This window comes from Drosophila yakuba, chromosome 3L, assembly GCF_016746365.2.
Source record: "Drosophila yakuba strain Tai18E2 chromosome 3L, Prin_Dyak_Tai18E2_2.1, whole genome shotgun sequence".
In the NCBI taxonomy this organism is placed as follows: Eukaryota; Metazoa; Arthropoda; class Insecta; order Diptera; family Drosophilidae; genus Drosophila; species Drosophila yakuba.
Window position 1 is genome coordinate 5,960,307 of NC_052529.2, and position 22,864 is coordinate 5,983,170.

Sequence of the window (22,864 nt, forward strand, 5' to 3'; positions counted from 1 at the left end):
GGATTTTCTTCTCGTTAGAGTGCGAAATTCGTAGTAACTTTGCCTGCACGATGATTTTGACATTTCGGAGAGGGAAATGGGTGGTATTAAGTTAAGTGGATGTAACTAATTTGGTTATGGTGCCAGAGCAAAGTAAATTCATAATATGTATATAAAGCTTTAAACCAATAACTCACTATAAAGCATCCTCATGATTATTACTAAAAATAGGTATTTTTTTTAGTTACCATCTAATGGTTTTATTTATTAATTATTTATTAGATGATTTATTCCAAAAAATGCCCTTTCATTGCATTTTCTGAACCAGCCTTAGCTCATTATTTATTTAGTGCCATTATGAATTGCCGTTGAGTGGAGAAAATGGGGAAATGTCAACTCAGCACAATTGATGCTTGAGTGAGCCCATTAAGTTTTTCAGGTGGTGGTGGAAAATTTCAAATAATAATTGAACCGCAAAACAATACATTGCAGTGACCGCTTTGTTTGTTTTTTTCTGGTTTATTGTTCTGGCCAATTTTCTACTTATTCGCATTCTTGATTCAAAAATGTAATTAAAAGCAAAATGAAACTTCTCCCTCTATCTCGTTAAATAAAAACTTTATTAGATAATTTATGACATTTTGCGCCGCGGGTAAAACTATGCAAGAGTCCAGATGAGGAGAATGCTTGTTCGGTTGGGTGGACTGTGGGCACACAGTCAAGATGCTGAAACATCCTTCGCATCCTTATCTGCTCTACAAAAAAATTCAATTAAATTCTCAAGTGCCAAGCACGCACACACACAGGCGCACTGATGTCACCGCAAACACATTCATTGTGCCTGTGTGAGTGCGCTTCCCATTTTGGAACCAAAGCACCAAGGACATGGCCCATCCACCCGAAAACCGGCTAGCCATAATGCTGCTTAAGGTTAAGGAATTTAATTACCTTGCGGTTTGCTCGCATAACTTTCGCACAAAAAAAAAGAGAGTGAGTCGAAAAGTAGCAGAAAATTCTGGCCTATTTTCATTGCATTATCCACACACACACACACACACACCGACCCATTGACACCAGGCCCTCATTTATAGCTCACCGCCTTTCATCCGGCTTAAGAAAATTTACATTTTGTGTGGGCCAGAAATATATTTATTTCCATGCCAGACGGCTGAAAGCTACCAACTTGGGCCGTTCCATAAATCTTGGCACATTTTTGCATACCATACTTTTGCTTCTAGATTTTAAAAGAAAGTGAAGACCAGATGTAGTAGTAATTATCGTATTTATGCGAAGATAAGGAACTCATTAGTTGAAGTCCTTTGTGTCAAATGACTTTTTTGACTTTTGGCAATCGCTCAAAACGTTGTTTGCAAATGTAACCAAGAAAAGGCGAACCACCAAACGCGCCTTTACAGGAAGTTTTACTGTGGTCTTTTCCGCAAAAATTTCCCCCCATTCGCCTGGAAAATTGGTTGATAACAATTGGAAGCAAAAGCTGAAGCTGAAGCTGAAGCATCAGTAGAAACCACGAAGCCAAGTCAACCAAATAAACCATTCAAAATCAAACTAACTAAGTTGTAAGTGGGGAAGGAAGGGCACGTGCCGAAAGTGCCAAAGTCGTTTGCCTGAAGATGCTGCTCAAAAAGCACAGTTAGCGCTAAAAGAATTTCCCGCCAACTATTGCATGTCAAACATTTGCATCCTCCTGGTGGATGACGATCCCAGAACGTATGGCAGAATGTTCAAACTTTGTTTCGTTAGTTTCGATGTGGTATAAATCCTTGAGCTTTCAACTTTGTTGCACTGTGCAAAATTACACCCACAAAAAAAGTTGTTAATAACAATTGAGGGGGGGCAAAAAAAAAAAAAAAAAAAAAAAACAAGTTGTGAGCTAAAACACAACAAAAACGAAAGGGGAGAACAAAATTTGAGTTTGTTGTGAAAAATGTGCTACAAGCTAAGCTCATTTATCACAATGATGAAGTTGCCAAAAGTGAGCGAGTTGCGAGTTGCGAGCTGGTCGCCAGGATAACGATGAGTGTGAGAATGGGGATGAGGATGAGATTGGGGCCATGTCATGCCGTACAGCATTCGATATTCATGCTTTTACTTTAATCATAAACCGGGACACAGGCCCTTCAAAAATGTAAAATAAGTCGCCCAGTCAATGTTTTGTTCGACGGATGGATACCCAGCTAGTACATCCCTTTTTGAAATTCGACTCCCCGCACTTGCCGCTTCGATTTGATTGCAGTTCTCAACTTCAGCTTCGTTGATGACTTTGTTTTTGTCAACGTCATGACTGTCATGCAGAACGTGTTCCAGTTCATGATCCACTCCACTCATGTTGTGTAACAGATTTGGCCTCTTCGAGGCGATATTTATTGTTTTTCAACTCGTAATACTTCGAGTGGAGCGAAAGTGCTCGGTTAAGATTGCAGCCAGCTGCTTATTGCCATTAAAGGCGGTGTGTTTGAGTTATGGCTTTGAAGTGTGACTAAAGCAGCTTGACTGCACCTTAAAACCCACAGGAGCTTAAATGCACAGTGAGAATTGCTTCAAAATCACCTGTATAAACGAAACCAAAGGTTTATATATAAGGCAAATAATACAGGTCGAAAAAGGATATATATGTGTATAAATTGGAAACCTAATAATAAAGACAGATATTGCCGGATTTAATATGACAGATTTTTAGCAGGATAAACAATTTCTATGATATATTTATCTACTCCGACAGTCGCGAATGTAGAGGCCACTAAAGGCTTATGTATAAAACAATTTTTGACCTCAATCGACGAAGAATTCAATGCTGCATCTATCAGGCATTGACTATTTTGTCATTTTCGGATATGAAAATAAGTGAAAAACAATCCATTAATCAAGAGCAATTAGAGTCTGCGGCAAATGTCACATTGATGACCTCTGAACCGGAATTGCTCCTCCACCATTTGGTCATATTAATCTGCATCCGGATTGCGGCAGCCGACAAGATGAAACAGAGAACACACAAAAAACCGCTTCACATTTCAATTTGATGACCCGATGACCTCGCTCTGGTGGGCGTGGCCAGACCACAGCAGGGGCAGTGGGCAGTGGGCGTGGCTGTGTGTGGTCATTGTTTGTGCCACATCGAAGGGTTAAAGGCCTTAAAGTCAACAGTCAAGGCCTTATCACTGCGAAGGGAAGGCCGCAGCAATTTAAAGGACACAGCTTGCCATTGTGTGTGCTAAGCTTTACAAATTTGTTATTAAGATGTTTTACCCAAAAAACCGCCACAAATGTGTGCCGAGCACACAAAGAACCAAGCTGGGTCAGAATATAGAAAAAATGGTCCCAAATAAATGAGCAAATAAATAACCAGTGGCCACAGTCGGTCTGGTCGCAGGATATCTGGTGACTCCTAGTATGAAGGAATGGTTAGGTCTGCTTCCAGGTACTTTTTATAGTAAATTGCCGCACAGCTTAAATAAAGACTGTTTTGTGCTGCTAATAAACATAGCTAACTATGTGGATACACATTTTTTTTAATTTTCGAAAAAACAATTTTTAGCAAATTTTCACATTTTCGATAAGGGATACCATCATCAAAATTTGCGAAAAATGTCAAAAAATTAGCATTTCAAAGTATGTACATTGATCGATAGGGAATTTTGTTACGAATTCAACGAGGTATGGCATTCCACTTTTGGACAATTATTTTTACTGCTATCGGAAAAAAACTAATTATTTTTGATCAAAAAATCTAAAGAAAAAATTGTTCTCGCATTTTAAGCTAAAAACTAATTTCACATATGAGACTTACAACCCACAACAAATTGAATGTTGATGGAAAGAAAATCACTTATAATTGTATTTAATATCTTTTAGTTAAGTTTTGTCATATTAGACACAAAACACTTATTTACAAGAGACGACAAATGTGATGATCACAAATTTAAGCAATTTCATCGCATGATAAATTGATCATGAAACTTTTTGCTTTTTCCTTTTGAACATTAAATTATATATTATAAATTCAGCATATTCTGGTCATTCTATACACTTTCCTATAGCCATCTGTGACCGACCTATAGAGCGAAAGTTTGATATTTTCACAAATGTTTCCACTTGCACGCAGACATAATTTAATCAAACATATACACGCCCACACAGGTGGAAATACTGGCGGCACATATGTTACGCATACGCAGCGTTGAACACTTAAAAATGCTGGTCACTGGCCGTACGCAATTGCGTGGCTAAACCATAAATCACAATGCTTGTACAGTGCCAACACCTGCCAGCTGAACTGGGGCTTAAAACGGGTGAAATCGGTGGGAAGAATATACTCGTATATATAGATTTTAGCCATCGGCGAGGCGGCCCTTGAGCAAATGCACTAATTTCAACCTTTGGCATGCAAATTGATATATCAACTGAAAACTATCTGCGGGAGGACGCTGTTTGATGTTGTTTGCCTTCAGCGGCGTCATTAGCATCAAAGTAGATTTACGTTTATAAATTAGCCCAAGGGCGAAACGAACCGAATGGCGGCCATAATTCAGCTAAATCATATGACAGGGACAATAAGTGAAATGGAGGTGGAAATTGCAGGCGAGGAATTCAGGGAAGACCTGAATGTATGCAAAATACTTCCCTGTAATTTCCTCACTCTCTCTGCACTTAAACAAATTTTGTGTAGCCAAACAGAGGCACAAAAACCTTATTTTCGTAGACAAACAAAACGAGAGCAAAGCAATAATTTTAACTAAAAGTTTATTATAAACCTGTTCTATATTTAGAAATCGAGTGGAAAAGATAGGAGCCACATTAAGTGAATTGAATAAATTTCTAAAGATAATAAAAGCGCATATGTTTAAATTATGGGCAAGTGATTGTATACGCCAAATGTTATTATGAGCAAGCTTTTCAGTATCTTTTCGGTGGGCCCCTTCATCAAGCAGTCGTGGCCGAGCGGTTAAGGCGTCTGACTAGAAATCAGATTCCCTCTGGGAGCGTAGGTTCGAATCCTACCGACTGCGATCGTTAAATAATCTTTTTATACACAAATATTTTTTTTAATTTTTAATTTTTTATAGTAAAGTATTTAAAAAAGTATATTTGAGATTTTTTTTCGTGTGCATTTAGCTAGTTTGTTCGTTGGCACAACTTATGCAAATTGCTATTCCTTGCCTTGGTCTTTGTCAAGCTAAGAAGTTGCATACCAGCAACTTGCTGGAGCTCATAGTTTCCCCCTTAGATGGACTACATAATATATATATGTATATAGCTGGCATATATATGTATATAGGAAAATTGCATGTTTCACTGCAATGAAAACAAATCGCAAAATTACCATAATCAAAGCATAAAAGGGATTTCTGTTTTATTCTCAGCCACCCGCACAGCATCCTCCTCTTTAGCCTGTTGCCAGCTCTGAGTTTCCTTACCAAGACAAAAGAACCGAACCTCTTTGCCTTTTTGGTTACTTTCTTTTTGTTTTTCGAAACTTGTCGACCAAGTTTGCTCGACGAAATATTTTAAAGTAATTGGCCTCGTTTGTTGGCTGCCCTGGATGCGAGCTGCGAGCTACAAATTGAATTTCGAAATAGATCTATTTGAGTTTGGTAATTGGTGCGGGGCTCCTCTACGAATTGTTTTTGACAACTTCCAGCTCGCACTTTATTGTGGTCCTTCATCCTCGCGCTGCGAAGAATTGCAGTGTAATTGAGACAATGGGTCGTAAAGAAGTTTCAGACACGCAGTAAAAGAGCGTCAGAAAAATGAGCACTTTCTATGCATTTTCAGACAGAAGATAAGGCTTATGCTCATTAGCTTCCTCTGCTGCATTTTGTTAATATTTTATTATTTATTTTAAAGTGAAAGTAAGCTGAATAATAACTTCAAGTTTGACAGCATGAAGGAGCTTACCAATTAAAAGTTGGCAAATGGGTGTGGCCAAAGCTGATTGGCTAATCGACGTGAGCCAATAGAGAAGCGCCCAATGAAAATGGCAGCAAGAGGAGGAGTTAACTTAAGCTTGCCAATCTGAGCAGACCAATGGGTGGAGCTAAGTAAATTTTATTAAAAATGTTATTAATATAAACTTTAGCAAGGTTAAACAATAGCACCAAAGAAATTGGTAAGCGTACCTTACGCTAATGTTGCTAAAAACTATAATTACGCAATGAAATTTTTATTTGATAAATTAACATAAAATATTAAATGGCCTGTTGTATATTAAAAAACTAGGCATTAAGCGATATCACATTTATTTAATTAGATAAAACATTTACCAATTCTATTCCAAAAGCTCTCAGCAAAGCTTTTGGCTTAAACAGTTCTTGATTGGTTTTAGCCTTAGCTAAGCACCAACATGGAAAAATTACAAACATTAGATTAGTAATTTACACCAAGTCTAATAAACAGTGAAAATTTCTAAAATTACAAAAGCATTTTTCACCTCTTGCATTATGGAAATTCAAACAAAGTCTGTGGCTTTTGGTTGTATTGGTTTTTATTAATTTACAATTGGTTTATAGTTACTAAAGTACAAAAATTTGTTGCTATAAAATATGTTTCCAATTTTGTTGCTAATTTACAAAAGACCTACGGAAAATAAGAACTTGTACAGCTGGAAGACAACAATCGATTGGACACTCATACATACATACATAAGTACAGTAGACACTAGAAGACTATGGACGTAAGTTATGTACCAACTAGGAACACACAAGTTATACGAGAAAAGACAAGACACTAACTACCGAATCTAGGACAATTATTGCTTTCCAGTTTTCAAAATGGATGGAGGTGGGTTTTTGGGTACAAATTCGATTGGGTTCTACGGGTTAAAAAGAAGTAGAAGAAGCCTGCTCCTCAGCCTGCGCCTACCACGCCCACTTGGGCGAGACCTGGTCAAAGTTCCACTCATCAGGATGCCCCTCATGGCCACCGCCCTCCTCCACGGGACTCATTTCCGACCACTTGAAGGGTCCGCTGCCAATCTTACGCATTGCAATGGCCCTCATATCATTTCGCACTGATCGCCGTTCCGTGATGAGTTCCATCTCCGCCAGACTATCCGCATCCTCGATGCTCACGCTGAGCCGTTCGTCACCCATGGATGCGGCTGGTGGAACACCACCATCCTTGCTCTCATGCTCCGAAATCCGCGGTTGAATATGCTGAAACTTGAGGAAGACTGGACCGGCAAGGGCATGGAAATCGCTGATGCTCAGTCGAGCGTTGTAGGAGAACAATTTCAGATCTATGTTGCCATAGGCAATCGACTCCTGGCTGCCCAGCAGATCACCACGGAATCCATGAGTGCGCAGATACTTATCCACCGACGTCAGGCTGGTCAGCTCCTCCTCATCGGCCGGCGTGAGCTGTTGATCCTCGCTGTAGTTGACGCCGCTCAGCTCCAGGACATTTTTGAAATACGGCACTCCATTGGCCAGCCAGGACGTGTTGCCGGGCACCAGGAATCCCTGAGTAACATCCTTCTTGGTCATCATGCCCGGCAGCTGCTCGGCAATCCAAACCATATCCTTTAGCTGATCGTGACGCTGTTGGATGGCTGTTCTATCCTTTTCGTTCACCATCACCGGCGCATCGTCATGCTTGTCATCGCCTTCGAGAACATTGTACAAATTATCCTGCACCTTCATTTTATTCAGATCGACGGTGATCCACTGCTTGGCTCCCGTAAATGGATGCCTGGACATGGCACTGGCCCAAGTCTGACGATTCTGGGATATCCGATTGGCGGCCATTACGCGTGCCACCAAAGGCACCATCTTCTTGGGATCCACCGTCTTCCACAGCTGCAGATTTTCGTTCTTAATACCAACTCCACCAACGATTGCGTGCAGATGACGTCCTTTGATGGTGTAGAAGTCATCGGTGGATCCGAGGATACCAGGATAACCGGTGAACGTGATATCCACACCGGGCACCGTGTTGCTCCTTAGTTTTGGCGAGAAGTGATAGTGAAACTTGTACCGCTTCTGGATCCTCAACATGGAGGAGTAACTGCCAGCCGTGCTGTGGCCAAAGAGCAACTGGAGCACCTGTGGCGACTCCTTCTCCTGGACGATCTTCGTCAGCATGGTGGCACTTGGCAGAAAGAAGTTCTTCGGCTGCTCGGTCCCGGTTTCCTCGGTATGTTCCGTACTATTCTGCAGCTCATAGTTCTCGTAGTAGATTTTCAGATCCTGAATATCGGCAGCGGCGTTCATCAGCAGGAAATCGGAAAATGGTATATCCTCCTCCAAGTCGGAACGTGCTCGCGATGCTCCTCGTTTGTAACCAGTTTCCAGGCCCTCCAGCTGGGTGATGAACAGATGCAACTGATGCCAGTAGTGATCATTCTCAGCCTTTTCAGTCTGCCGCTTCAAGCGATGGTAGTTGGTGGTCAAAAGGTCCCTGAGCCAACCGCAGAACTTCTGGGTGCTTTCGTCCCGCTCGCAAGAAGAGGAAATGGTACTAAATTAGGAAAAAAATATATATTAAAATAAAGAAATAATCAATAATAAATATGGGGCTAACTCACTTGGTCCACTGATTGTGAATGTTACGCCAGGTCAGCGAACCCTCCAGCATTCCGGCGGCATAGGCCTGCACCCAATCCGGATAAGTTCTTTGCGTCTCCACTTCGATTTGGGCCCAACTAAAGAATGATAATGGTATATTAGAATTATCTTATAACGTATGTTATTAATTAAAGTGGTAGTACCTACCCATTCTCATAAACCGAATCCTTGTAGCAAATGCGGCCAACACCCGTGGGTATGTTAACCAGATCGTTCTGCTGCTTCCAGTTTTCAATTTGGAAGCCCACCTGTTTGGTCCACAGAGCGGTGGCACAATAGGTGCCATCGTACTCCGGCCGCTCCATATATCCAATGAAGAAGGCTCCGATGACCAAGAGACCAGCACCGATAAGGATGTAGGTCCCTATCCGCGTTTTTTGCCACGATGCACCAACGACTTTTAACATTGTGCCCGCCGTCGTGAAGCTGCTACGATGCAAAAAAAGGGAAAATCCTCTCAAGAAACGATCCTAGAATCAGTATTCAAGTATTCAGATTCCAAATAGGCAGGACTTATCCCAGATAATTGTGATCGGCACGAGCGGCGTAGGAGTGTCCAAGACGGTGGGCAATCAGGTGGCCAGTGTGCAGGTGGTTCTGTGGATGGAAGATGGTGAAGGTGCTGGAGGAGCAGGAGGTGCTGATCTCGGTGGCCACGCTGTTGAGCGCCTTGGCCGATTGGTTCATGGGTGGTGCGCTGCTTTCAAGCAGAGATTCCAACGGTTTCCAGGTGTTTTTTATATTTGGCTAACTATTGCGTTTAATCGACTTGCGGTGGTTTGGCGGTGGGCTTATTGAAGTTTGGCTATGTCTTTTGAGGTTCAATTTGTATCCCTGAAAAATATGAATCAAAATTGATATGTTTGAAAACACGCAAAACTTGATCATAAAGCAGCGACTATGACGTCTCGATGGAATATTTATTTATGCCACACTCGTATAACATTCATTCATCGATGTAAATATTTACCTAATAAACAAATCCAATGATTTGTGCTTGCATTGCTTTTATTACTAAATGCTCATTAAATGTTATAAGCCGTACCGGAATCTTCCAAAGTTCCGCCCTTGAACCATTTTCAATATTTACACACTTTCCCTGATGATCCCATAATATCAAGTGTTTACCCCGCACTTTCGCTACAATCGGCAGAGGAAATTCCTTTTTTTGCAAAGTCCAGAGAGAGGTAAACAAATTTAAGCATTTGTAAAACTTATAAATTATTTTTATTGCACGCATAGTAGCCGAGTGCCCGAATTAGTATATGGCCAAAACGGCAGCTGGGCAAATGGTAAGAGTGTGCGAAGAAAGATAAGCAGGTGTTCTACAGATCTTGTAGAAATATCTACCTAATAAAATAATCCGCATGAGCGTAATGTTGGTGAAGCTGGAAACAGCGGAAAAATCAGTTTGGTTCGCTTGTCCTTAGTTAATTAATAAACAGCACTATGATTACAAAATGCAAATTGCTTTGGCGTCGATAAATATTACAATTTCAAAGCCAATGCCAAGCACATTGAAGATCTTGCTTAATCCATAATGTAAATTGGAAATTGGAAATTCTGATCGGAAATTCCAAATTAAACCTTTACTAGTCTGGCGTAAACAATATTGTGTATTTGTGTACATTGGACACGTGGTGAAAACATTCCAAACTCGTATCAGTACTATAGTAAAATTTTGTTTTCATTGCAAATTTTTTGAACAATTCTGAATGGTATTAACATCAATCAGTCGGCACGCTGATACAATTAAAAATCTATATTGAATGTGTATTTCCAGATTGTTTGCTCTGATTTGTACCTAAATGTATTGCAAAATGCGCTAGTCTTTTCGATATACGAAAACGTTAATATTTAGATTGATATTTGGCATTAATTTACGAGTGATTTTATGGCATTAACAGGTGTAAAATCGTGTAATAACCATAAGTCTTACCTTTTGTTTCCCGGGTCCAGGAAGCAGCAATATCACAAGTCAACCCATTTGAAGAACTGCAATAAAAAAGGGAAATCAATTTGTTGGTCAATTTGATTTTGGATTGCATACGATTAAAAGGCGCCTTTAATCTAAACATTTTCGCAGACATTCGGTCAACGTTTTATTAATTCGCATCATTGTTTATTTATTCAATAGTCGCAAGTCTCGTGATTTGTCTGAATTCTGCCGACATTTAGTAAGGAGTCTGGAGTGCCATTGTTTACTTTGCATTATATTAGACAACGCTGAGCAGGCGCACGCGCTTATTATTGTTGGCTTATTTGTCACAAAATGTTGATCGTGGCAATTACTGGATATGCGATATGACATACGATCGCCAATTGGCTGGTGGTCTTTGTGGAAGTATGGAAGGTTCGTAATTGAGTTCTCAGAAAGCCAATTGGGGGCTTCACATCGATCTATCAGTTTAAATTGTCATATTCTTATAATCTTTTCCCTAATTATTCATAGTTATAGCTCTTAATCGCCTTGCGATTAATAGTCTTAAGACATGGCATTATTTATGACAAAACACTTCACTAGTAAGAAATATGAAGTGGCTTTTTTAAAATCTAACACCTACGGCATTGAACACCTAAAATAATGTATTTCTCAGTAACAATTTCATTTACATTTCATAACCGGAGTCGTAAATTTTCCACTGTAAGTTAGGTCATTTAACTGAAATGCCAGTTTGATGGCCTGGCAACTAAGTTATTTTTGTAAAGCAATTTTAATTACCTGGCAAATGCATATTTTTTTTTGCACAGCTTACTTAAAAGCTAATTTAAATAGCGCCTTATATCAGGAAAGGGGTAATTTTCAAGCGAATTATTATAAATCACCTGTTTAGAATGCTCTTAATGAAATAATGCTTTCGGATGTGTGACTAATCCGTGAGCGATAATCAATTATTTAAAGGCGCTGTGTAAACAACTGAATTGCAAATTCGAAAAATATCACAAGTACGAACGGAAATTCTTTCATTTCACTCATTTCCATTTCAGTTCGCTGTGAAAATAAACAGCAATCAAGATATAAGGCAAAGAGTCAGCCTCAACACATCAATCGATGCCATTCAGTATCAATGAAATAAGTTTATATGTTTAAACATATTAAAGGTAATCCATAACAGAACTTAATTGACTTGCCCTCATGGAAGGCTGCTACCCACAACCAGACTGTCAATTTACCCACGTATATAGTAAATATATATAGACAGATTCAACTGAATAACACGAAGTAAACTTCAACTGACGCATTAGCGCCGTGTCAGGAAAGCTAAATGCAAACTTGGTAACCAAAATAGCACGGGGAGCATAAAACCGGGGAAAAGTTTTGTGAGAGATCGCACTGACGTCTTTGTGGCTCATTTAACTACTTAACTCGATTAACGCTATTATCATTATCGCTGTGCAAACACAGTTGTTTTGCTTTCCATATCCATATGTATCCATATAAATCCTCAATGTGCGCTACCGAGCTAAATGGTGGCATTGTTTTCATAGCCCTGACAAAATTATCACATGCATTTATATTGTACTATACATGTAGTTTGTCAGTTGATCAATCAAAACTTAGTGGGTGTAAATAGTTTACACATGCCGCACCAAAAATGGGGCTCAACTTTCGCTGTCGCCAAGGGAACAATATTGATAAGATTGTCAGCATATTTATTAGTTCAATATTTAGATATGCATGTCTAGCTTTTGGCATATTAAGAACGTAGGTTCAATCAGCGGGGAGTTCTATATAGTTTGTTCAGATAAGATAATTCTTAGTCTAGCCTCGATTAAATTTCCCCCACATAAGAGGAAATTTAGCCGAATCATGTTAATTTCTTTGTTCAATAATCATTTCTTTTGTATCAAAAATATTACACCTTAATCCCACATCAATTTTGGAAATTTATGAACTAGAAACCACCCACATATTTCCTAAAAACTTTTCCATAATTCCATAATATAAACTGATATTTACTTATTTCTTTGATTAATAATGATTTTCCATTGCAAACGGAAACTTTTGATGGCTGGCTGGCCATTATTTCTATTGCTCATTCATTTAAAATATATGCGCACTAAGTAAACACTTGAATATAATACACATTCTTGGTATACATTTTATTCCGTCTACAATGCTCAATTCCACATAAAATTGATAAACTTTCGTAGAATTCCAAACGCCACATGTGGCATTAACTAGAATAGAGTGCTTTTCGATCACTGAACGTGCCACGTGTGTTATGCAGGAAATAATGCCATTATTAGCGTATTGGATAACCAATTTAATTCACTCCCCTTTTGATTGTGGGAAATCACTGAATGAATCCGCACGGATCGTCAACGCTGCAAAATCATTTCGGTCGTGTGTGCCATGCTTTCCATGGCTTTGGATTCAGGTAACTCGAAAACTGCTAACTTGGCCGATGCCACGCGCCGCCTTTCAGTTGACAACGCCACCGATTTGGATGAGCCCCATGTCCGAGTCTAAAGTCTGGAGAGTGAGTGCCGTGTAAACTGATGCCCGGACAACTACAACTAAGTTGATAGTCAGCACAGCGAATGCACCCGTTTTGCAAAGCCAGACAGCGCCGCACTGCAGAAGGCATACACTGAGCGCAAATATGCCATAAAATATTGTTACTGAACCAGATTACAATCGCTCACTGAAACAATGTGATCTAACTGCAATATTCCATTAATTATATCCTAAAAAATCCCCTTGATAATATATCTTTTGTCCATAACTTATATGAAATTTTTGCTCTTTTTTTTATATATTTAATATCAATATATCTTGAATCCTACGCTTTTATCAATCTTTTCCCGCAATGCAGATACATTATCTTTTGTTGGGATTGCACATTTTTGGAATGGAGCCCTGTCCAGTGTTTAGACTACTGACAGACAGACAAAACCCCAAGCGCCGCGTCGCGACGTCTGGACTGGCGAATCTGATGGATCTGTGGATCTGTTGGATCTGGGGGATCAGAACAGGCGGAATCTCTATGGTCCGCACGTGGACGAGACAGGTTAGTCAGTTCTGGAAAAGGGGGAATTTATGGGGGATCGTCTGAACGTGAGGAGCGAGTTGTAACGAGCCAAAGGCGTAGTATTCTATTGGAGACCACCGCAGCTCACTCATCTCAGCTGATCCGATCCAACACGCTTCAATCGAATGATAATCGAGATGCTAACAACCCATACAGCTGATTGCAACTGAGTTGTGAATGATACGTTTGGTTCGCTGATTTAATCAGATTAAATATGGCAACAATTGTGTATATATTTGATTAGCTAGGGGCTGGTGCGGGAAATTCTGAATTAGTATATGCTAATAGGCGGCAAATGAAATCGGCGTACAATAGAATATTCATAATCTGCGATCGCTTTGATTTTGCGAATAATCAGGCATATTCATTGTCCCCAAATGATTCTCATTTTCACATTGAGTTCCCAGGGGAAGGCGATTTATCGAACTCATGATATAGGTAAATGATATAACTTGAAAGATTCAACTTCATATTAGAACATCATTGTAGAATTGTACAACATTTTATTCTTTTTAGGAAAATGTTATTTTTTAACAGTTTTTTCTATATTATTTACATTTATTAAGTCGCAATTATATTTTGTTATTGAATGTCAATGGCACAGTAAGCTAATTGTTGCATATACACATTTGTGAGACCTCTCAAAAACTAAACAGTTCACAAATTCTGATGCAACCGAAACCGGTTATTTTAAAGAATCCCACGATTGATAAGTTCGTTTACCCCGTTTGATAAGTCACTTACCAAAATCTATTTCGCTTATAAATTAACTGCAATTAACTGGAAATGCGATGGGACTGCGACTTAATTTGTATTAAGATTTTTTGTATTGCCCGTAAACCGGAAAAATCTGCACCGAATAAGTATCTTAAAGATACAGCGGAATCTCCTTTACGTCAATCTCTTAGTCCGATCGCCCAGTATCTGTTTGGATCGTGCGAATGCCTTGACGTTGCCACCGAAACTGTCGGTGCTTTTTCGACACTCGGCTTTTTGTCTTTCGGCTTTTTGTCTCGGGTTTTTCTAGCCACCGCCGACGATGGCGGGAAAATCGTGCGAAATTTTCATACCCGCTAGCTGAAAAGTTGACGGGTATGCGGTAAATTTTCTTATTTGATAATTTGGGAAAATTAGCTGTGCAATCTTAATCATGTGAATTATAGTTATACATATACTTTGTGGTATGAGGCTACTTTATTTCGCATTTGCCTAAATATTATTTGTTGGTTTTGTTGTTTTTTAAAATACAGAACATAAATGATAATGTTTGGAAATTCCGATATATTATTGAAAATAAAATTCCAAGCTTACGATTTATGGTAACGCATTAAAAGAATTGGGGCAATTTTAAAACTGGGTATTTTATAGTTGCTATATTATTCACTTTTGTTTTCATGCTAGTTCTTTTAGCATCAACAGTTCTATTGAACTTGGCCGCCATTTTCGAGGAAGGGGTTCGGTTCGCTTGGGCTTTCTTCGGATTCTACGGATTGACAGGTGCTATATGCTATATAGCTATATAGACAGCTAGGCAGTTATCTCTGCCTAAGAAGTGCAATCGGAGGTCGGAGAACGTGAGGTTGTGGGTTAATTACGCAAGGTTCTTTGGTCAGATTTATTTATGGCCACTATGGCTGATTTATTTGCGCATTATGCACTTGTCCATGCAAACTGCTAGCTGACAGGCAATCGTGTTTCCGCTTGGCTACAGTTTTACAATTGAAATTGACATTTAATTGAGCCGCATTGCAGTGCGCAATTGAAAATGGTTTTCCCATGAAAATTGCGGGACACTCAGCTTCCTCTCTTACTTCTGTCTCATCCAAGGCTTTCTAGTGCATTTCACTTTCTTTGCTCGGCAAAATTGATAAGAGTCTCATTTTGGGGTCAATCAAAAAACATTCTTGGGGGACTTGTTCTCAATTGAAATGAATTGAAATGGCGACATGTTAGCTCGAGCATAAAACACACATATATTCACATTTCTAGAGCGTAAATCGAGTGGCGGGGATAACCTTGATTAGTCTTTATCTCATTGGGTTTTCCCAAGCCATTTCATTGACAATTGTCGGTCAATATCAAAGCTCTCAGTGATCTGTACACCGGCCAAAATGGAGGCTTTTCAACAATCTAGATTGCCTGCTTATATATTCCCCTTATTCAAACTGCAGACCGATTAATATCTGCTTTCCTGTTCTTCCTCTTGAATTGTCTGCATTCCGTGGTGAGCTATACAGCTTATATACAGTAGACATTCAATAAATTTGACTAGACAGATTTGATTAGATAGATTTGAAGATAAGTCATATTTTAATTAGAAAGTGGAGTACCTTAAAGTAGTGAGCTTAATAATATGTTATATTCAAATCAATCATTTCCTAACCATTGTGCTCAGTTAGAGGCATGGAATCTCCACTGTACGCCCAGCCTGTAAGGACAAGAACCTCAAGGATTTTGACCTCATTTGTCTGGGGGCTGTGGGAACATGAGAATGTGAGCTGGAGATGGAGATGGAGATGCCAGGCCGCTTGGCAACTTCTCGGAAAGACCTGCCCCTCTGCGTGAATAGTTTTTTATTGCCTTTATTTGTTTGCTCAGGCCGAAGAGACTTCGAAGAACATTCATTGAAATGAGCCGCGCATGCGCAGTGGCATAGCGACAAGAACTTGTTGCTAGGCGGCAAAAATTACCCCTTTTGTTTCCCGGCGATCGTTTTTTCCCCTTTTGAGGTAACTTGAGAAGTTGTGTCTTGGTGTTTTTTTTATATATTTTTTTTGTGGAGCTTGTATTCTAGGCCATTGGCTTTTGAGGTTGAACTCTTACTTTTGTTCAAGCGAACAAAATCGTACTCGTTTGCAAGGTTTTCATTTTGTAGAGGTTTACTTTTCAATGAACTTCTTGTAAACTTTGCTTAGTAGACAAACCGAACTGCTCTGGTGTATAGCTCCAACTAAACCGCCAGCGATTTTGATATGTTTGGGATCTCCGCAACTCAAACAGTGCAAAAAAAAAAAACTTTATCTACTGGAGATAATGGTGAAGTTTCAGCGGAAAAGGCACTAAAACGGTCGGATAATCTACGTAAATACGTCAACGTCAAGTACGATGTATTTTTGGATGCCCTATGTCTTAATTGTTATATGACATGTTTATTTGGCAAACCTACTTTTAAAGTTCAGTAAGTATCTCGCGTGGACTTCTGTTTACTGGGTCCTCACCCATGTCAACGGTCTGCCCGACACTCATGTGATCTCCAGTGATTCCACTACGATTCAGACACAGATATCTGAATTATATGTATGTGGAAGTGGTTATTTAACGGGTGACTCAACTTCAGGGTAAAGTCTGGCCAATAGCCGATAGCGGAGTCTATCACGGACTTAATCAAGACAAGTGCTAAATATAGACGGCACCACTGGTATTTCCCCTCTGAACTTAGATAAGAGTGTAGGGCGCATAAAAAAAATGTCGCATAAAAGTTCGCGTATTGCTTTTAACTCATACATAAAAATAATAATTTTACTGAAAAACTGGCATTTTTACATAGCTGTATGAAGTGAAAATAGCGCCTTTTAAGTTTGGTTAACATGAAAATTAAAAGAAATAGTCTCACAGAAACATAAAATATATTTATACGCGCATATGATGTCTGACACTATCTATTTTTTAAATGTAAGATCTATTTTGAAGAATGTCGTATTATTCTTTGATAATAAAATAAAAAACATGGAAAAATCTGAACTACTTTGAAGAATGTCGTATTATTTTTTGATAATAAAATAGTAAATATGGAAAAATCGGAAAAATTCCCCATTCCCAAATGAGAAAACCCGTGAACCGGTCGGCTTTAGTGGTTGTACACACAAGGGACAGCCACCCCTATTGCGATTCCTCGTTCGATTCCCGATCCCCAGATAATCCTCATATGTATGTCATTCTACCCAACAACGATGGGAAAAAACGTCCCCAGACAATCGCCGCAATATGTTGACCCTATTTTGGTCGGTAAACAGATATTGCGACGCGTTCCTGATTTTTGCGATGGCATCTCGAGGTCAATAATGATACAATGGAACTGTTTTCACTACCAGTTAGCACTTAACACCCGAGTTCAGTACACTTCCACCGATTCGGTTTCGGAATGAAATTGAGATTGAGAGCGAGGACAACTTACCGGAAAATTGAAATGGCTCGTGACTCAGGCAAATGAGAGAAATTCACAGGGGGATCTTGAGATGATGATTGCGGGGTCACTTTTCGTTGGATCGCTGCTGAATTCAGCCACTGCGAACACGACTTTAACACGATTTTGCTATATAGTCACACAACGCTCTCGTGTTAATTATCCATGAAGGGCTACATTGAAAAGGCGCAGGGTAAGGTGTGTATAACTTTTCCCGGTTTTCACTCTCTATTCGATTGGTTTTATTCGCGGTTCTTAGACACCAAATACACGACTTTTTCGTTGCAAAAACTTGTGTCACTTCAGATCATCGAAATGTTTGATATTATTATTGTTGCTATGCGGCAAGTAACTAATTATACAGCGTGGTCGAGTATATGTAATGTGCTGCTTGAGTGTTTTATTGGAGAGTTTGTTAGAACGCGAGAACGTGGCGTTTATATATATATATATATATTCTTTGTAATTATTTCAACTGAGCGTCGGGCGAGATACACTTTATTTCTTGCACGCGTTACGTATTTTTAGCGTCGGCAATTGCACATCCAAGCGAAATTGAAAAGATAACAACGAACTAAAAAAAACTCGAGTTCAACACGCAAACACAGATCACAGGGAATTAAAACGATTTTCCTTCCGTTTCGACTATGCGCAGCGGACAGACTGATATTGTGGCTCTGGGGCCGAAGAGTTTTACGATCGCTCGCAATCAGCGGGTTTTCACTCAACTCAACTCGACTCCCAGAAAGTGCGAGAGCAACCACTCAAGTACACTGGCCTACAAACATATAAGAATTTATTGAGTAAAGATTTTTAAAAATTAAAGCACCGTAGGCTACGATGACTCATGTGGTTTGCTTAAGAGTCTTTCTCTCTTAACAGAAATATATTTTTAATAAGGCTAAGTGCAAACTTATTAACCCTAGTACAAACTGAACGTCTACATATTATTATAGTATTTCTTATTTTACAGAGTGCAGAAATCCTATTAAAACTATCAATCTAAAAATTTTCAACCGGTTTTGGTTGGTAAACAAAAAACTTTTTATAGAACAAGTTAATTGTAAAGAGTAATGCATTTAAATCACGTCATATATTTATTTTTAAGTACTGTTTCGTATATTTACATACATATCTGCTATGGCTCATTCCCAAGTGCATTTTGCTTGAACAAAGATATTTTAAGAAACTTTTGATAAAATCACAGTAAACATTTCTTATAAGAAACGCAAACCCATTCCCTTGTAGCTCGGTGTATCGCTTATTTTGTGCCACTCAATTGGCCGCCAGTGAGTGAAAATGATCACCTTGCTCTCTGTGATTTTTCACTCCGATCTTTTTTTTTTTTCTTTCACCTGGCAACGCAATTCTCTTTTCCACTTGGCAGATTGGTTTCGCGTGAATATAAATATGTAAATTGAACAGTTATTTCGTGACGTCTTACGGTGATACCGATACCGCGTGTCGGTTTTCAAGTGAAGCTCCGCCCCCCAATTCGCAACTAACTGCAGCAAAATGGGCAAACAAAACGTGCGGCGATAAGAGCGAACTGATATGGCGAAAATGCTTTCAGCCGGATTCATTTGGGTACCCAAAAGAAATTAAATCTAAAAAGTGACAGGCGTAGAAATTCGCACAAAGCCGTGGATAAATAGTGGATAAAAGTACAGTTTGGTTTCCTTATCGCCGGCATACCTGAGCAAACAATCGCATCCTCTGCAGGTGCGATGAGTAATCCGGCATCGAAATAACACCTGAACGGAAGGCATTTAAGCGAAACGAACGAATGACATTAAAAAAAAATAAAGGACTATTAAATTATGACATTATTATTTATCGTTCGACTTAAAGCTTTCACATTCTTGGGCTTATTTTAATTTGTAATCATCAGCCCAGATTTTAAAATTCCTTAAGATCGAATTATTCAGTTTGGCTAAGAACCTTTTTAAGGTTTGCGTTCTGTTTGAGTTTTGTCATTCAAATGTCATCTGGTTCCATAGTGTAGCGGTTATCACGTCTGCTTTACACGCAGAAGGTCTCCGGTTCGATCCCGGATGGAACCAGCAGGAAAGTAACTTTTTTCTATGTGTTATTTTTTTTTTATTTAGAACGTTTTGTGGCAAACAGAATTAATAAATAATATTTCAAAGTGTACAAAGAAAATCGGTAACAAATTGTTAATTAAGAAACCATTTTTTATTTTGAATGAATAAAAAATTGCTTTACGTTTTCTGGTAAAAACATTAATAAAAATAATAATTAGTTCTTAAAAAAACAATATTCCGTCAACGTGGTTCCATCCGGGATCGAACCGGAGACCTTCTGCGTGTAAAGCAGACGTGATAACCGCTACACTATGGAACCAGTTATGCGTAGGGCGGCCAAATTTCAGTTTCCTCCTGCAAGCGCTGAAAATCCATAGCTTGCTTTTTAGCTGTAGAAAAATATTTGTATTGTATTATATTGTTTTTGAATATGTTCATAGAAAACAAATATCAAAAAGTAATATGTGAGTATAATATTTTTATTTAAAAGCCAAGGGCACATCATTAGTATCATATTTGTGCCTATTCGGGTAAAATCTTGTTACTACTTAGTTGTAAATATTATAAAATAAGTATAAGTTAAAAATTAAAATTACAAACACAGTTGTAAATATATATTGCACCGTTGTTCAACCTAAAAAGTATGTCCTAAGCAATAAATCAACAAAAACTAAGGTCTAACACAACGGAAATTCGCTGAGCAAATGAATCTGAGGCTGTAGAAAATCAGGATTAGCAGGAGCAGAAACCAAAACTGGACGCGCAGACCGCTGAGTACGTGCAGCAGTCGATTGTCCTTCCAAAACTCGCTTCAATATCGCCTGGCAGTTGTGGGTCTGGGCACACCCGAGGTTCGTGGCCTGGCGGATTTCGAGCGCATTGGATTGGACACCCCATCGGTGTTGTAGCTGAGATAAACATGCGAGAGATCGAGGAAATCTGGTTCCTTGCCACTCGTCTTGTGGGCCGAGATGTGCTTCCTCATGTTGTTACCCGTATAGGCCACACATTTCAGCTGCCATTCCCCGATGTCCTCGTTCCAATGCGTATACTGATTAATCATCGATTGGTACTCCTTGGGCACGTAGGAATTTAATACCAGCTCGCATAAGGCCAGTTCCCTGGATAGGCTTCGGATATTCTCGTAGATGCCCTCCTTTTCGCGCTGGTGTTCCTGCTGCTGATCTGCCAGCTCCGACTTCACGCCCATTAGCATCTGCATTACGCGGTGTATCTTCTTGGTAATGCCAGTGCTGGCATCTTGAAGCGTGGAATAACGCTCCTCAATGTCAATCCTTTCGGTGGCCTTTTGCTGTAGTGTTTGCTTGAGCGCCTCCTCGGATTTCTCATGTTGTTCCAGTTCCGCTATTGATTGCTCTAGCAGCAGCTCTTGCGTCTGGGCTTTCTCCAAAAGATTCTCCCCGCCAACGAGAATTTTGCCTTCCAGCGAGACTAGTTTATTGCGAAGTGTTTCCTGCTCCGTCTTCGCATGCTCGATTTCCTTCTGATGCTCATTTTTGCGCTTGGCTAGTTCCTCTTTTTCGGCATCGGTTTTCTCGCGCTTCTTCTTTGGCTTTTTCTCCACAGCCTGGACCGTTGAGGATTCCATTTCGATCTCTAGTGGAGCCTCAAGCTCGTCATCTGCTGTATCCTCCTCCTCCTCGGAGCTCGGTGGCTCCTCCTCCAGGCTGTCGCCCTCCTCCAGTTGCTTTCGCAGTCGGGCAATCTCCTCCTGAAAGTGGCGCAGCAAAGCATCTTTGGGTTCCTCATTGATGTGCATGCGATTCTGGATATTCTTAGCACGACTAGCATAGCGTAGGGTGGATATAGTTTCCATATAGTTGCTATCCGCTGGACTAATGGTGGCACACATCACGGTCTTGGAGTTTCCACCCAGAGAGTCCTGCAGAAGTCGAGTTAGCTTGGAGTTCCTATACGGTATGTGTGTGCTCTTTCCATCCACCAGAGCACTGATCACATTTCCCAGCACCGAAAGCGAAAGATTGATCTTGGTGGCCTCCTTCAGTCTCTGTCCACTGGCCTGGGTCTTCGACTGCCTTTCGGAGCCGGCGAGATCCACCAGCTGTAGCTTGCCCATTCTCACGTGCTGCACATCACCTTCACCCAGCTCACTTCTCTCCACAGTAATGGAGAAAATGGCATGGGAACGGGAGCTCTCCTGGTTCATTTTGGTGGCACCCACGGCACGATTCTTGTTACCCAATCGCATTATGTTCTCCAGATCATCGGCGTTGTGCACCACATAGCCACTGAGATCCTTAACAAAGACACCGATGTCTGGTCGCTCCTTCACCTCCAGACTCTTGCCCACATCCTTGCCCAGCAGGTCACGCACCTCTTCGTTATAGATCTCCATGTAGCTGACGCGCACCAGGAACTTCTGGTTCTCCTTTGCCTTAGCAATGTGCCCAAAGATGTGCGCAAATGCATTCGGAATGATACCCTTTGTTTGCGGCGAATCCGGATTCCCCGACATGGTGTACGTCTTGCCGGTGCCCGTTTGCCCATAGGCCAAGATGGTGCCATTATAGCCCTCCAGCACCTTGTCCACAATCGGACGGGCGGTGTCCACATAGAGATCCATTTGATTGGAGCCCCCATCGAATACGTTGTCAAAGTAGTACGTCTTTGGCGGCTCATTGGCGGTGGCATTCGGCTTCATCACCGTAATGGCCCGGTTGATCTTATCCACCGAAATCGCACTTAGCGCTCCCATGGACAACTCATTTTTGTCCATGGGTCGCGTTCGCACCACCACACGCACATTCTCGATTTCGTCATCGAGTTGGGCCGTTGTGCCCGCATTTGCCTCCTCCTGCGGCATGTCGATCTGCGTCCTGGGATCCTCGGTGTTATTCCTTGTCTGGTGAGAGCTATTGACCACTTATTGCGCTGACCGCACTTAGTGGAAATCAATAAAGGGGGTTTTTTCTCGCATTTGTTTATGCGTTGCTAGGTTTTTTTTTGTTTGGCGAATGATTAACGGGTGGTCAGCTGTTATCGATAAGTGGGGGTGTGCGA

General features: G+C 40.2%; 3 protein-coding genes and 3 non-coding genes across 7 annotated transcripts; 2 read left to right on the forward strand and 4 right to left on the reverse strand.

Annotated features, from left to right (window-relative positions):
• Positions 1 to 4,921: 4,921 nt before the first annotated feature.
• Trnas-aga lies at positions 4,922 to 5,003 on the forward strand. Its single transcript has one exon. It is a non-coding gene; the product is annotated as a tRNA-Ser (tRNA).
• A 1,457-nt stretch (positions 5,004 to 6,460) lies between these two features.
• LOC6533049 (putative phospholipase B-like lamina ancestor) lies at positions 6,461 to 8,965 on the reverse strand. Its single transcript, XM_002093747.4, has 3 exons — positions 8,706 to 8,965; positions 8,519 to 8,635; positions 6,461 to 8,451 (listed from the first exon to the last, which is right to left on the reverse strand). Exons 1-3 carry the CDS (start codon positions 8,963 to 8,965, stop codon positions 6,852 to 6,854), a joined length of 1,977 nt encoding a protein of 658 aa, XP_002093783.1. The 3' UTR covers positions 6,461 to 6,851.
• LOC120321414 lies at positions 8,941 to 18,452 on the reverse strand. 2 transcript variants are annotated; one of them, XM_039373739.1, is made up of 3 exons: positions 17,769 to 18,452; positions 10,498 to 10,553; positions 8,941 to 9,392 (listed from the first exon to the last, which is right to left on the reverse strand). In XM_039373739.1, the coding sequence occupies exon 3, from the start codon at positions 9,243 to 9,245 to the stop codon at positions 9,072 to 9,074; it is 174 nt and encodes a 57-aa protein (XP_039229673.1). In that variant the 5' UTR covers positions 9,246 to 9,392; positions 10,498 to 10,553; positions 17,769 to 18,452; the 3' UTR covers positions 8,941 to 9,071. The 2 variants fall into 2 exon arrangements, with proteins under 2 accessions (XP_039229673.1, XP_039229674.1); XM_039373740.2 differs by lacking the exon at positions 17,769 to 18,452 and adding an exon at positions 14,339 to 14,570.
• A 1,315-nt stretch (positions 18,453 to 19,767) lies between these two features.
• Trnav-uac lies at positions 19,768 to 19,840 on the forward strand. Its single transcript has one exon. It is a non-coding gene; the product is annotated as a tRNA-Val (tRNA).
• Positions 19,841 to 20,068: 228 nt separating this feature from the next.
• Positions 20,069 to 20,141, reverse strand: Trnav-uac. Its single transcript has one exon. It is a non-coding gene; the product is annotated as a tRNA-Val (tRNA).
• Positions 20,142 to 20,283: 142 nt separating this feature from the next.
• On the reverse strand, positions 20,284 to 22,833 carry LOC6533053 (kinesin-like protein KIF3A). Its single transcript, XM_002093749.4, has one exon. It carries the CDS (start codon positions 22,665 to 22,667, stop codon positions 20,634 to 20,636), a length of 2,034 nt encoding a protein of 677 aa, XP_002093785.1. The 5' UTR covers positions 22,668 to 22,833; the 3' UTR covers positions 20,284 to 20,633.
• Positions 22,834 to 22,864: the final 31 nt, after the last annotated feature.